This window comes from Corvus moneduloides, chromosome 22, assembly GCF_009650955.1.
Source record: "Corvus moneduloides isolate bCorMon1 chromosome 22, bCorMon1.pri, whole genome shotgun sequence".
NCBI lineage: Eukaryota > Metazoa > Chordata > Aves > Passeriformes > Corvidae > Corvus > Corvus moneduloides.
Window position 1 is genome coordinate 6202238 of NC_045497.1, and position 12001 is coordinate 6214238.

At 52.7% G+C, this 12001-nt stretch overlaps 1 protein-coding gene across 2 annotated transcripts; it reads right to left on the bottom strand.

Annotated features, from left to right (window-relative positions):
- Positions 1 to 727: 727 nt before the first annotated feature.
- On the bottom strand, positions 728 to 11521 carry DNAJC16 (DnaJ heat shock protein family (Hsp40) member C16). Of its 2 annotated transcripts, none has more exons than XM_032131371.1 (14): positions 11331 to 11521; positions 9981 to 10047; positions 8778 to 9108; positions 8347 to 8531; positions 7096 to 7200; positions 6344 to 6502; positions 5859 to 5989; positions 5442 to 5625; positions 5086 to 5268; positions 4789 to 4865; positions 4469 to 4549; positions 4284 to 4382; positions 3673 to 3840; positions 728 to 3263 (listed from the first exon to the last, which is right to left on the bottom strand). In XM_032131371.1, the coding sequence occupies exons 1-14, from the start codon at positions 11489 to 11491 to the stop codon at positions 2867 to 2869; spliced, it is 2328 nt and encodes a 775-aa protein (XP_031987262.1). In that variant the 5' UTR covers positions 11492 to 11521; the 3' UTR covers positions 728 to 2866. The 2 variants fall into 2 exon arrangements, with proteins under 2 accessions (XP_031987262.1, XP_031987260.1); XM_032131369.1 differs by having other exon boundaries at positions 3673 to 3843.
- Between the last annotated feature and the right edge of the window lie 480 nt (positions 11522 to 12001).

Genomic DNA, 12001 nt, shown 5'->3' on the forward strand with positions numbered 1-12001 from the left:
GTTTTCAGTCCTACTTGTCAGGCTGCGCTCGTGTCCTGGCTCCTGCTTGCTGTGGGTGAAGGGCAGAGACAGGGAGGAGTTTGGGAACAACCTCCACTCTGGGGCCTGTATCCCTTCGCCTCAGCTGCGAGCACTGTGCCATCGCTCAGATCCCACTAGGAAAGTGCACTAGGACCGAATTTCCTCAATCTTTGGATTATGAACCACCACGCACAGAACAGAATCGCAAATGTTCAGAAAATGATGGGGGGTGACGGCTCACGGCTGCTGGGAGAGGGCAGATCCTGGGATAAGCAGCTCTGACCACAGTCTCAAGACAGAAAACACCCGGAGTGCCACGCTGGCACTACAGCCAACTAACCCAGGGGTCAGAGCAGCTTGGCTTTTGCTTCAATCCAGGCAAAAGCTTCCATAAAAATCCAGGAGCTGTGCTCCCATCCAGCTGCAGCCGGCATGGGTGGACTGATGCAAGCGCTCCCTCAGCTCAACTCCAGCTGAAAGGGGAGGCTACCTGTGCTAAAAAGAAAATAAACCCAAGGATTCTGGCAGCGTGCAGCACACACAAGGGATGTGAAGGCCATAAAGCCTTCTCCCCTTCCTCAGGGCAGGGCTGAATTCCCTCGCTATAGCATAAATAGGCACTTTTTATCATGAGTCGAGGGTTTTCTCCCTGTTTCTGCCCAGCTGAAGAGGCAGCAGAGACACAGAGAGCATTCTTCTACTTTTGCAAATGTGTAAGACATTATGTGGAGCCTTCTGCTGGGCTAAAACCTATTCCAGCCACATCCTGCACGGCAAGCTGTGGGAAAAGTGCAGGAATGCTGTGGTGATTGCTCCAGCCAGGTGGAAATAAAGTCCAGAAGCATCAGGCTGGTGTTTCATTCCCCCTCTGCTCTCTGTCAGCGCTGCCTGTGCGCCTTCACAGGAGCTTCACAGGAGCTCCTGGGCAGGAAGAAGACCTCACCTTCCTTCCTTCCCTCTACTTTAGTGCCTCATTCTGTAGCCCAGAATCAACTGGGCTGGAATTAATTAACCTCACGGTTTGTTTACCTGGTCGGTTTGTAGCATCGCAGCCTTTATTTGAAGCATGTTTTACAGGGGTCTGAGGTACCTGCGGGGGTTGGAGCATGCCAGGCTGCTCCCAGGATGGGGAAATGTGGTGAGGCAAGGCTTTGGGAGCAACTAGAGCATGTAGGGAGTGCAATGACTGGAGCATTCCCGGCTTCTGTGCGGGATCAGCAGCTAGCTCAGGGGTTATTCCTACTGACTGGCTGCTCTGCTGAGATGGTAACTAAGGTGGCAAGGGCTGAGTCTGCCATTAACACCATGTGCTTGCTGAGTGCTCTGTGTTCCAAGCCCTGTGGCGAAGGCCACTGGCCCCCATCCCTGTGCTTTGGCAGTGCCGGAGTCTGATGGTGCTGCGGGGCTCCAGATCCATGGAAGGCGCCAGTGTCAGCCCCGGAACAGCAAAAAGGAAGAACAAACCTCACAGGATTTCAGTCCTGGGCACAAAGAGAAGCCCTGCTGCCTCACTTGGTCACTCGAGGAGTGTTCAGCAGCCATGAGGCTGCTGCTTGTCCTGCCTCTGCCTTACCCAGGGCCACCCTTTCCCTGTGGTGCTGGAAGTGGCCATTGGGGCACCACTACAGCAAAGCATCATCCAAACCCTGGGCTGTGCAGCTGTTCTAACCTCACACACCCCCACTGCTTCCAAAAGACAAAAGAAATACCCAAGCAAACAAACGCAAAGCCACGGGAGCAGCCTGAGCATGGAGAAATGGAGGTGTGGGGCAAGAAGGAAACGGGTGAGAGGCTGAAACCCAACATCTCAATCCCCCGACTAAACCAAAGGAGCTTCACACGCACGCAACGGTCTGATGATACAGCACTTCTGGGGCAACATTTCAAGAATACAATCGTTGAAGGATGAGGTTCCTCGATACAAAGGAAGGTTGGTTTGTACTACAGCTGGAAGGGTGTTTGCAAGGAGCCCCAGTGACTCCCTGGCAGCTACGTATTTTTACACTTCTACTGGCTCATAGCAGCTCACGCCTACAATCTGAGGACGCGGGTAAAGTTATGGCTCTAGGATACATTGTCTAAAATCGACAGAAGCAGAAAAGGCATCTGAAAAATCAACGTGACATTTAAATGGCTCAACACTTTGACAGTATTTTACGGCCGTGCCCTTTCCCTCCCCGTTACGGTTCAGCCGGTGAAGCTGCAGGTGGAACCATGACACGAGGAGCATCAAACATGCAGATCGCCCACGAGCCCGCAACACGGGGGAGTCCCAGCTAAGGTTTGCTACAAGGGAGGTGGTCCTGACCGGATTCTGCATCACTTACCATGGGGAAAGCTGAGAGAGTACGACTGCCTGGTGAGAGGAGGCCTTTCAGAAGGGCAGGGCCTGGAGGAGGGTCTGCAGGGTCTTGCCAGAGTTACACCATGCACCATGGGCTAAGCACACGGGGACGGGGAGGGAGAACTGTGACCCGGCCTGTGTCACCGGCCGCGGCTGGTCCGGACCCAGGGAAGTCACGGCTTTCTTCAACCGAGGTAAAACAAGAGATGGGAAGGGGGCGACTCGGAAAGCAGATGTGGCAGGACGAGAAGGGCAAAACAGACTTCTTGGCTCTTCGGTTGCACGGCGTCCAAATGCACGGCGGGGCGGTGGAGGGCACATGGGTGCACTTGGCTGCGCTCCTGGGCTCCGGACGCGGGAGGTGTGTTCTAGGTGCCGGCCCCAGGAGAGTTCATCTAAAACCTAAGGTCCATTCATCACGCTTGTTTGAGTATTCCTGGAAAGAGCTGTCCCTTGTCATCTTCATAAAAAGTTTGTCCTTTAGAACCTCTGTAAAATCCCTCAGTCTAGCGCTGGCCACGAGGGGATATAGAACCTCTGTAAGGAACCCTCTAGAAGGCGTTCCATCCAAAAGGACAATTTGTGTAATTTGTTTTTAATGGATCTAGATCCTGGGCTGCAGGAGGGTTTCCCTCTGGCTTCCGTGTGTTGTAAAGCATCGTAATCCTCGCACAATCCCAGGGTTCCCCCCTCGTCCCCTGATCTGTGAGGCTTAAAGAGGCAGAAGTACTTCTTGTGGCCGTTCAGAGCCAGAACATAGCCCGTGTAGTCACGCTCGAGGAAATGCTTGTCATACTGGTTTGGGATGGGGGCCGCATCCTGCGCAAACTCCAGCAGATACTCCAGCCACTCTCGGTGCTTGTCCAGGCTGAGGAAGGAGAAGTGAAGAGAGCTGCTCCTGGGGGAAGAGCAGAGAAGGCAGTGGGATTAGCACATGTCCTGAGCCCGGCTGGATTCCTGCTGGGCAGGTAAGGAATTGTCAACAAGGGCGGGGCAGTGCTGTGTTCCTGCAGCTCCTTTTTCAGCTCAGTGTATGCAGCACTGTCATGCTTTCTATTTGTCAAAACACAGGTACAGCCAAAGTGGCACCAGCACCTGACTCCTCTGGCCACCATCACCAAATCTGGCTGGGAACAGCCTCTCGGTTTTTGGTAGCTCATTGCCACTGATGAGGGCAGAGGCCGCTTCGCTCACCAGAAGCGTTCATTCCTGGCAATGGAGTTCATCCCGCTCCTCATGTGTCAGCAGAGCAGCATCATACAAGTGGTTAACACAGCAACAGAAACCCAGGAGAGGGCCCAGCCTACCCTGTGAACGTGTAGACTTCCAGGGCGAACTTCTGGAGCAGGGGGGTTTTGGTGGAGTTGGACAGGATCAAGACGACGTTCATATGCCCCGGCCTCAGGCGCACCAGGTTACTGGTGTAGTTGATGTCCGTTAGCTCAGTCACCTCAACAAAGCCCTTTTTGGGAATCCTGCTGCAACAAAAAGACCAGTGAAAGGGAAGCAAGGGACTGGGAGCAACTGAGGATGGAGAAACTGTGAGTGTGTTCACCAGCCTGTTACGCCGAGCCATCGCTGTGCCCTGTAGCCAAAGCCAGTGTAACTGGTGCAATGGCTTGGTTTGCATCTCCCTCAACGAGTGGGTCAGACCTTTACCCATCCCCTGAGGATGCTGTCTTGGGCAAACTTGGTGGGAGTTGTTTAATAAGCAGATTAGTGTCCCCCTGTCCTTGCTGCCTGGGTCCTGGCTGTGCACTGGTCCTCCTGCCTTGCTGTGCCTGTTCTGCCCCACACAACAACTGCACTCTGTCTGTGCAGCTTCAGCACTTCCCTGCTTGCCACTAATCCTCCCTGCACAGGTACTCTCTGAGCAATGCTTCTGCAGAGAACATTGTGGAGAAGTTAGAGAGGGAACCTGTTACTCTCTTTGCTGAAGCTCGCGTCGTTCTTCTCCATCTTTGCAGCGGTTTCTTCTTTCCCTGAGGGTGGAGAGTCCCTTGTATCACTCGAATCACTGCAGAAGAAGGTGATTTTGTGTGTGTTTAAGGCCTTGGGTTGGACTGAGGAGCTATCCCTGAGGGCATTTTGGTGTGCACTCACCTGAAAGCCTGAACAATAACGGTGCCAAAGAGAATGAAGAGCGCGGAGAAGAGCAAGGACAGGAGTGGCATCATTTCTCGCCTGAGGGGAAGATGTGCAAGCAGCAGTCAGGTCTGGGAGTTCACATTATCTGCCTCAACTTCAGTTCCTGCCTACCTCAGATAACACTGCGTGCCTTCCCCAGAAACTCAGCCTGTTTCTTGGGTCATAAAGACCATCAAGTTTTTGAGTGCTGTCCAAAAGGAGGCTAAAATTGCATCTGTTTTAAAATAAGGTGACAGGGAAGCAGTGAAAACCAACAATGGATGCCCAGTCCGTACCAGTTACTGTGAAACAAACTGTCCCAGCAGTCTGAGATGTAGTCCAGCGTGGAGTAGAACCATCGGACAAGGAACATCTGCTCGAAAAGAATGAAAAGCAAAAAACAAATGACAAAACTGCTATAAAGAGCCCCAACAGGTTCAGAACACGCCACGAGCGTCCTTCCATAAGCAAGAAATCTTCTGAGAGCCTTGCCTTGGTATTTTAAAAGATAAATAATGCCTTTGAACAACCTTAATGGGACTGTCCACAAAGGTAACACAGATGTCAGGCATCTGGAAAGGCTGTGCACTTACAGGAGCGAGCTCATCATTCAGGTCTGCCACGACGGTCTCCCATGAAAGAAGGCCGGGGTCTGTCCTCAGCTGGTCCAGGAGATCCAGGAGGATGAAATTGTCCTCTTTGCTGCCCTGCCAGGCCTCCTCCAAGGCTTTGTAGGCAATTTTCCCTGCATTATTGCGTCTCTCCAGAATGACCACCTGGATGAGCCAAGAGCATGGCAGATGTCAGAGAGGAAGGGGCTTTTTTATTTTCTAGACAGATGATTCATTTCAAACCACTGCCCAGAATTAGGTGTCAGATCAAGGTACAGCATCAATTAAATGACAGGCTAAAAGAAGAAGAGATTAAAAACATAAAAGGAAACCCTCACAGCTGATCTTCCACGATACTTCTCCTCATCCATCAGCAAGGCCTCTGCAAATTCCGGCTGCCGATCGCTGTAGATGTGCACAAACCTCAGAGTGTCTTTTGTGTTGGCCACAGCAAAAGTCAAAAAGGCCTCATAAGCCTCAGCAAACTTCTCTCCTTCCCCGGTAAGCAAGACCACGCAGTGCCTGGGTGACACAACAAGATGGGGGATTAAGAGCCAGTCTGGAGGTGAGAGAGAATAACCAACCCCTTTCCTCTTGCCAGAACAATCCTGATGAGCCAGAAACCTCTCTGACAGTGTGGATATTGGGCATGATCCAATGCAGTCATTGCTCTTTTCCCTCAGAATCAAACCAAAAGTGACTCTAGGAGCAGCCCCAGAGCCTTGGGAAACAAAACAGGAGGATGTGTCACTTACTTCCGCTGACGGTGAGACTTCTTCACAGGACACAGCTCCTGGAACAGCCTCTGGTTGGTGAGTCTGGCCACCATGAGGAACTTATTCTGGGAAAGGAAGTCATCAATGAGCTGCTTCTTCATTTCTCGTGCCTGGCAAGGACAAAGAGAGCAGAAGTCAGAACTGAGCAGGAAGAGGAGGGGAAAGCTGTTGGATGCTCCTGGGGAAGGCTGCCAGCCCTTGTGGTCCTCCGTGCAATCACCCAAGATGCTCAGAGGCCCCAAGACTGGGAAGTTACATGTGTCCCCCCTCCCCAACAGGTTAGAGTCCCCCAAGCTTCTCTTTTTCTAACACTCGCTCTCCTTCTCCTCCAAAGCCTGAGTTTAAGCTGAGAACAAACACTCTTCTTTCAAACTGCACCACTGACCAACCTCTCATTGCCAGCTCGGTCAGAAAAGCTCCGTGCTCATTTTCCCTAAGCTCTTGGAGAGGGCTCTGAGCGATACCTGCACAACATCAGCGGGCCGGTCGATGTGCTCCTTGAAGATCATCATGGTGGGAGTGTAGACATTGATGTTGTACTGGCTGGACAACTCCTCGGTGCCTCGGAGTCCGACGTACACGTACCCAAAGGACAGGTAATCTCGGTAGGCAAAGGCCGTCAGCTGGGAGGGAGGAAATCCCCAGCACGTGTTTATGTTACAGAGTGAGCATCTTCTCCCCTGAGTTCCCGTGGTGTACTCTTTGCTCCAAGAACACATCTCGCTGTTTGAATGCCATTGGATGTGCTGTGAGAGGTACAAGCCCTTCCTCTCCCTCACTGAACCACATTTTGTGTCCTCTTAGTCACTGTGCCGGGAGCCTCAACAAATCAACAGCTTTATTTACAGCCTGATGTGTTGTAGGGTAGCAGGGGCTTCTTAGGAAATGGGATTTTCAGTAACCCAAATTAGATACGCCACAAACATCTGTCTTTCCCAACAAAGGCTGTACACCTGTGTCACTGCTACCTCTGAAACACACCTGCACCTTCACACCCATAAAGGGTAACTGTGTCAGGACAAAGAAACAGACTCCTAACAAAGGTGGTCACCTGGCTGTGCCATTTCCAACCAGCACAAATCACCTGCCTCTCCTAGAACCAGTCAGTGGTGTCTGGAGGCATCAGTCCACCTCTGCTCACAGCAGGGGTGTGTTTTCTTTTGGAACATCTGGATTTATAAGCAAGTCAAAAACGCAGTGAGAGAAGTGACATTACCTTGTATAACAAGGGCACAACTGGCATGTGATCGAACAGCAGCACGTGGGGCTTGTTGTCCTTCTTCCAGTCGGACAGAAAGTGGATGTAGTTTTTATCTGTAATCTTTAGATAGAACCGGAATGTTATTTTAACCTCTGAGCTGTCAGACACCGGCAACGCTCTGCAATGAGGTGTCTGAACAAGGACTGAGCCTGAAAGGGCTGTCGCAGTGTTGAAGGAAGTAGACTGTGGGCTGGTCTTTCCACCAGGTATTCCTGATTAATGAATGAATTAAAACCAACACTCGACCTCCCTCAGCCCTCTTAGTTATTGCAGCCTCTGTCGATGCCATTCCAAGTCAATGCCATGGCACTGTTCTTCTCTTGTTTGTTGGGACCATATTCTTTATACATAAAGTGGGAAGCCAAGGGTTAAAAGGCACCTGTGAGCTCCATTAAACCTGCTCTGTTTCAGGTGTAATACCTCTCAGAAAGGACATAAATGGCTGCATTTACTGTAGAATGGAAACAGACCCTGTTTTTGGGGAGAGGAGTCAAATAACTCCAATACCCAGAGGACGAGTCAAGAGCCTGTTGGGGAAAGTGACCCCTGGTGAAGATCCCAAGGGAAAATGAGGTGAGGTGAGGTGAACAAGGCAAAAGCAGAGGCCAGGCAGGTGAGAGTGCTGTGGGAGCTGACCCAGCACCATTGCACTGAAAGTGGTGGTGGGCATTTCAGGACTCTGCCAAAAATCACCAGAAGGCTGAAACACAGGAATATTTTATCAGTTAGGAGGTTTATTTATGACTGTGAAAGGGCTCATGTTGCCAGCTCCAGTTTCAAAGGTCTGAAAGAAAACTGGACAAAACAAACTGGACTCTGTGTCAGTGAGTTTTGGCAGACATGACCTATGAGGCAGTGAGTGGTCCCTAATCTGCTGGATGAAATGCTGAGAAAGGAGGAGGGAAGTGAAACCCAGCAGGTTCCTGTCCTAGGGATAGCTTGGGTAGAGTCCTGCCAGCTGTGGGGTGTCACAGCTGGGGGCAGCTGGCACTAGAATTACTGGTGTGACCACGTGGTAGCAGGATCAGCCCTTTTCAAGGAGAAGTGTGGGGTGGGAACGCTTCTGACAGCTCCAGGGTTTGGAGCTTTGTGACACAGATCAGCTTGGAGCCCGAATTAAACAGATTAGCAACCAAAACAGCCAAGGAGAGAGGGATCTCCAGGCAGAGAGGAGAAGCAGCATCTGACACCCCTGCTAGAACCTACCTTTTCAACAAGATTCCCTGGCAGAAGGTTCTCCACGAACTGCCGCAGGTTTTCCCGAACGACAGCGTTGTGGAAGAAGGTTATTTTCCCGTTAATGAGCCCCAGCAGGGTCGGAGTGCTGTGGGCACCCAGATGATGGGCGAGGCGCCGTTCGTACCCCGCGTGAACAACGCCGATTCCTGCTCCTGGAAAAGGAGAGCACCGGGTTCACCTGAAAGATCCCCAGCAAGCCAAATGCACAGTGGAAAACTGACAACCTGCTCCTTTGCCCAGCACCCTACTTTGGAGTTAGGAATGTTTGGGAAACCATTAGCATAAATCCCTGAGGAAATCCACAGGGTTTAAACTGGGTCACACAAACCTGAAGGCAACCACTGCAGCCTCCCTGGGCGAGGGAGACACACACCCAACCTCAACAACCTCATCCTTACCCAGCGCCTCCAATTCCTGAGCAACTTCCTTCCACACAGGCTCGATGTGGATGCAGCTGAAGCACCAGTCTGAGGTGATTTTAATGAGGTAAGGTTTCTTGAAACTATCCGGCACGATTTCATTGATGTAGTGGGAAAAGTGGAGCAAATACTTCTCGTCGGAGGTGTCGCGCCTCTCCGAATTGAAAGGGAAATGGAAGAAGGACTCATCAAAATAGAAGCCGTCATGGAAGCGGTGGAACTGGCGATGATGCTGCTGAGCAAAGCCCTGGCTTTCCCCGGCATCTCCGTAGCGATCAAAGTTTGCCCTCTTTTCCTCGTTGGAGAGAATCTGGAAAGCAAATGATGGAAAAATGATTGCCTGAAACCACGAGGGGGAACTGCCCTGACTGTAATCCCTTAGTACACAACGTAAGGAACGTGCAGCCTTTGCTGCATGTCAGAGGGATAAATATTTTGGAAGAAGGAAGCATCACATCCCTCTAGGGTCACTGTGGTAAATAAGGGTAAAAAACCCCTCAAAGTCCAAAGAAAAGGAGCCCCTAAATCCAGACTGCTGTACCCTCTTCTGTCACCAACAGCTCCTTGGGTCTAAACATCCTGTGCTCTGAGCACAAATGATCTTTTCTGGAATGGCTTTTGCTGGTCTCTCTTTGAATCTGGAGGGTTCAGAAAGTGCCAAAAGTTTCGCTGAGCAGCCAGAAAGCCCTGCAGAGAAACTGCATTTTTTAACAGGGAAATAAGGTTTTATTTTGATTTCCATGGGCTTGGCTGACACAAACTGGGGCAACCAATTTCCAGAACAACAGGCAAATAACTACTGCTAAGAATAGTTTGAAGTGACCAAAGCCCTGTGATCATTAACGTTGCTTACATCACCCCAAAATGCTTTTATGTATGTGTGACACAGTCAAGATGCTGCCCAGCTGGGCAGGGCTTGGGGAATACCCACTCCTTCCTCCTTGAGGCTTTTTAGCAAAAACAGGGCAGACCCATAGCAAAGTATTTGCAGCAGAAACCATGCTGGTGACTCCAGTGGCTTTGTCAACAAAGCTGAGCAAACTTTTTGGGTGGGTCATGTCCACCTCCACAGGGCCAAGCTCCTTTCCCACACAGAAACACACAGGAAAAGCACAAAGCCACGTATAAAATAACATCGCTTAATGTTAACAATAGCAGGAGTTTGCAGGAAGCATGTGTTACCTCATAGGCCTTGCTGATCTGGATGAATTTGTCCTCTGCTCCTGGGTCCTTGTTTTTGTCAGGGTGCCTAAGGGGCAGAACCAGAGGAAAAGGGGTCAGTGGGGGGCATGGGGAGCTGTCGGCCTCTGTTTTGAGGTGAGGAGGACATGGGCAGTGAGGGCGTGCAGTGACATCCCTGAGGCTGAGATCAGATTTATACCCAGCACGCGCTGTCTCTGCCCAAACCCCATCCCAAAATGCAGCGCTGGGATGTGTGCTGTGTGCCCGTGGGCCCGTCCCTCTGTCTGCCCCATCCCCAGCAGCCTGAGCCCCGGACACGGAGCGAGTCTGCTTCACAGCAATGCCTCCCTTGGCTGCTGCCCTACATAACTACCGGGTTCTTCCTTAAATCACCTCCTGCCATGGCCTCGGGGATGTCTCACACAGAACAACATGGGCTCTAAAAGCTCCAGGTAATTTTACTCATTTTATTTCTATGCCTTAAGCCTGCCCCTCGCCACACAACACCTGCATGAGGGGCGTGACATTTGCGCATCCAACACATTTCCCTTCCACAGCACAGGGACTGAACTGCCCTTGGACATCGAGGTATCAAGCTGAGATTCAACCCTCGTGTATTAGAAGTTCCCAGGTAGAAGTTTTTCTCCCCACAGCCAGACTCCAAGAGAACTTTTCCCCCCCGTCACTTGACTCTGGGAGAACTTTTTCCCTTTGTAGCCAGACTCCAGCAGAACTTTTCCCCCCACAGCCAGACTCCAAGAGAACTTTTCCCCCCCGTCACTTGACTCTGGGAGAACTTTTTCCCTTTGTAGCCAGACTCCAGCAGAACTTTTCCCCCCACAGCCAGACTCTGGGAGAACATTTCTCGCTGTAGCCTGATTCTGGGAGAACTTTTTCCCTTTGTAACCAGACTCCGGAAGAACTTTTTTCCTGTAGCCAGACTCTGGGAGAATTTTCCCCCTACGGACACACTCCAGGAGAACTTTTCCCTCCGTAGCCAGATTCCAGGAGAACCTTCCCCCCATAGGCAGACTCTGGGAGAACTCTCCCACCCCAGCCAGATCGTGGGAGAACTTTTCCCCCTGTAGCCTGATTCTGGAGAACTTTCTCCCCGCGTAAGCAGACTCTGAGCGAACTTCTCCCCCCCCGCAGCCAGACTCCCGAGGGCTTTACAGCACGGATCGCTGGCACGGAGCATCTACGTGTTTCAGGCTGACTCCCGGCCTGCGAGGAAGCACAGCCAGGCGAGGCGCCTCCTGCCACCACGGCCGCGGGGCCGGCCGCTGTCACCGAACCGGCGCCGGGACCCGCTCCCGGGGCCGGGCGGAGGGGTGGAAGGGCAGCACGTACCATTCCCGGGCGAGCCGCTTGTAGGCCTTCTTGATGTCGGCCTGGCTGGAGCTCCGGCCGACCCCCAGCACGCGGTACGGGTCGAATTCCCCCAGCGCGGCCGCTCCCAGCGCCGGCAGCAGCAGGAGGAGCAGGAGGCGCCCGGCCCGGCCCGGCTCCATGGCGCGGCGCGGCCCGCGGGCGGACGGAGCGGACGGGCCGCCCTCCCGCACCGAGCGCCGCCGCTTCCGGCGCGCCCGCCCGCCGTCCCCATGGAGACCGAGCCCTTCCGGGAAAGCGGGGCTGCCGCGGGAGGGTGCTCGGAGGTGAGGCCCTGCCGGAGGGTTCGTGCCGGCCCAGAAGCTGTGGCGCTGCCGTGGGTTGGGTTCGGAATGGGAATGGTGGCAGCCGGGAGCGCCAGCCGTGTCCTGAGGGGCATCGGGCCAGGGAGGGGATTGTCCCGCTCTGTGCTGGGGCGGTCTCACCCGGGGTACTGAGGGTGGGTTTGGGCACCGCAATGTAAGAAAGCTATTAAGGTGGTAGAAAGCGTCCAAAGGAGGGCAGTGAAGTTGGTGAACGGCCTTGAGGGGAAGAGGAGCGGCTGAGGCCACTTGTTCTGTTCAGCCTGGAGGAGACTGAAGGGAGACTCATCCCAGTTACAACTTCCTCATGAGGGGAAAAGGAGAGACAGG

Excerpts from the sequence above, each read along its gene's own strand:
- DNAJC16 (XM_032131369.1), bottom strand. The coding sequence starts at position 11,491 with ATGGAGCCGGGCCGGGCCGGGCGCCTCCTGCTCCTCCTGCTGCTGCCG. Across the intron at positions 10,048-11,330 it reads AAGCGGCTCGCCCGGGAATG|GCACCCTGACAAAAACAAGG; the intron begins GTACGTGCTGCC and ends TCTGCCCCTTAG. Across the intron at positions 9,109-9,980 it reads AGATCAGCAAGGCCTATGAG|ATTCTCTCCAACGAGGAAAA; the intron begins GTAACACATGCT and ends TTTGCTTTCCAG.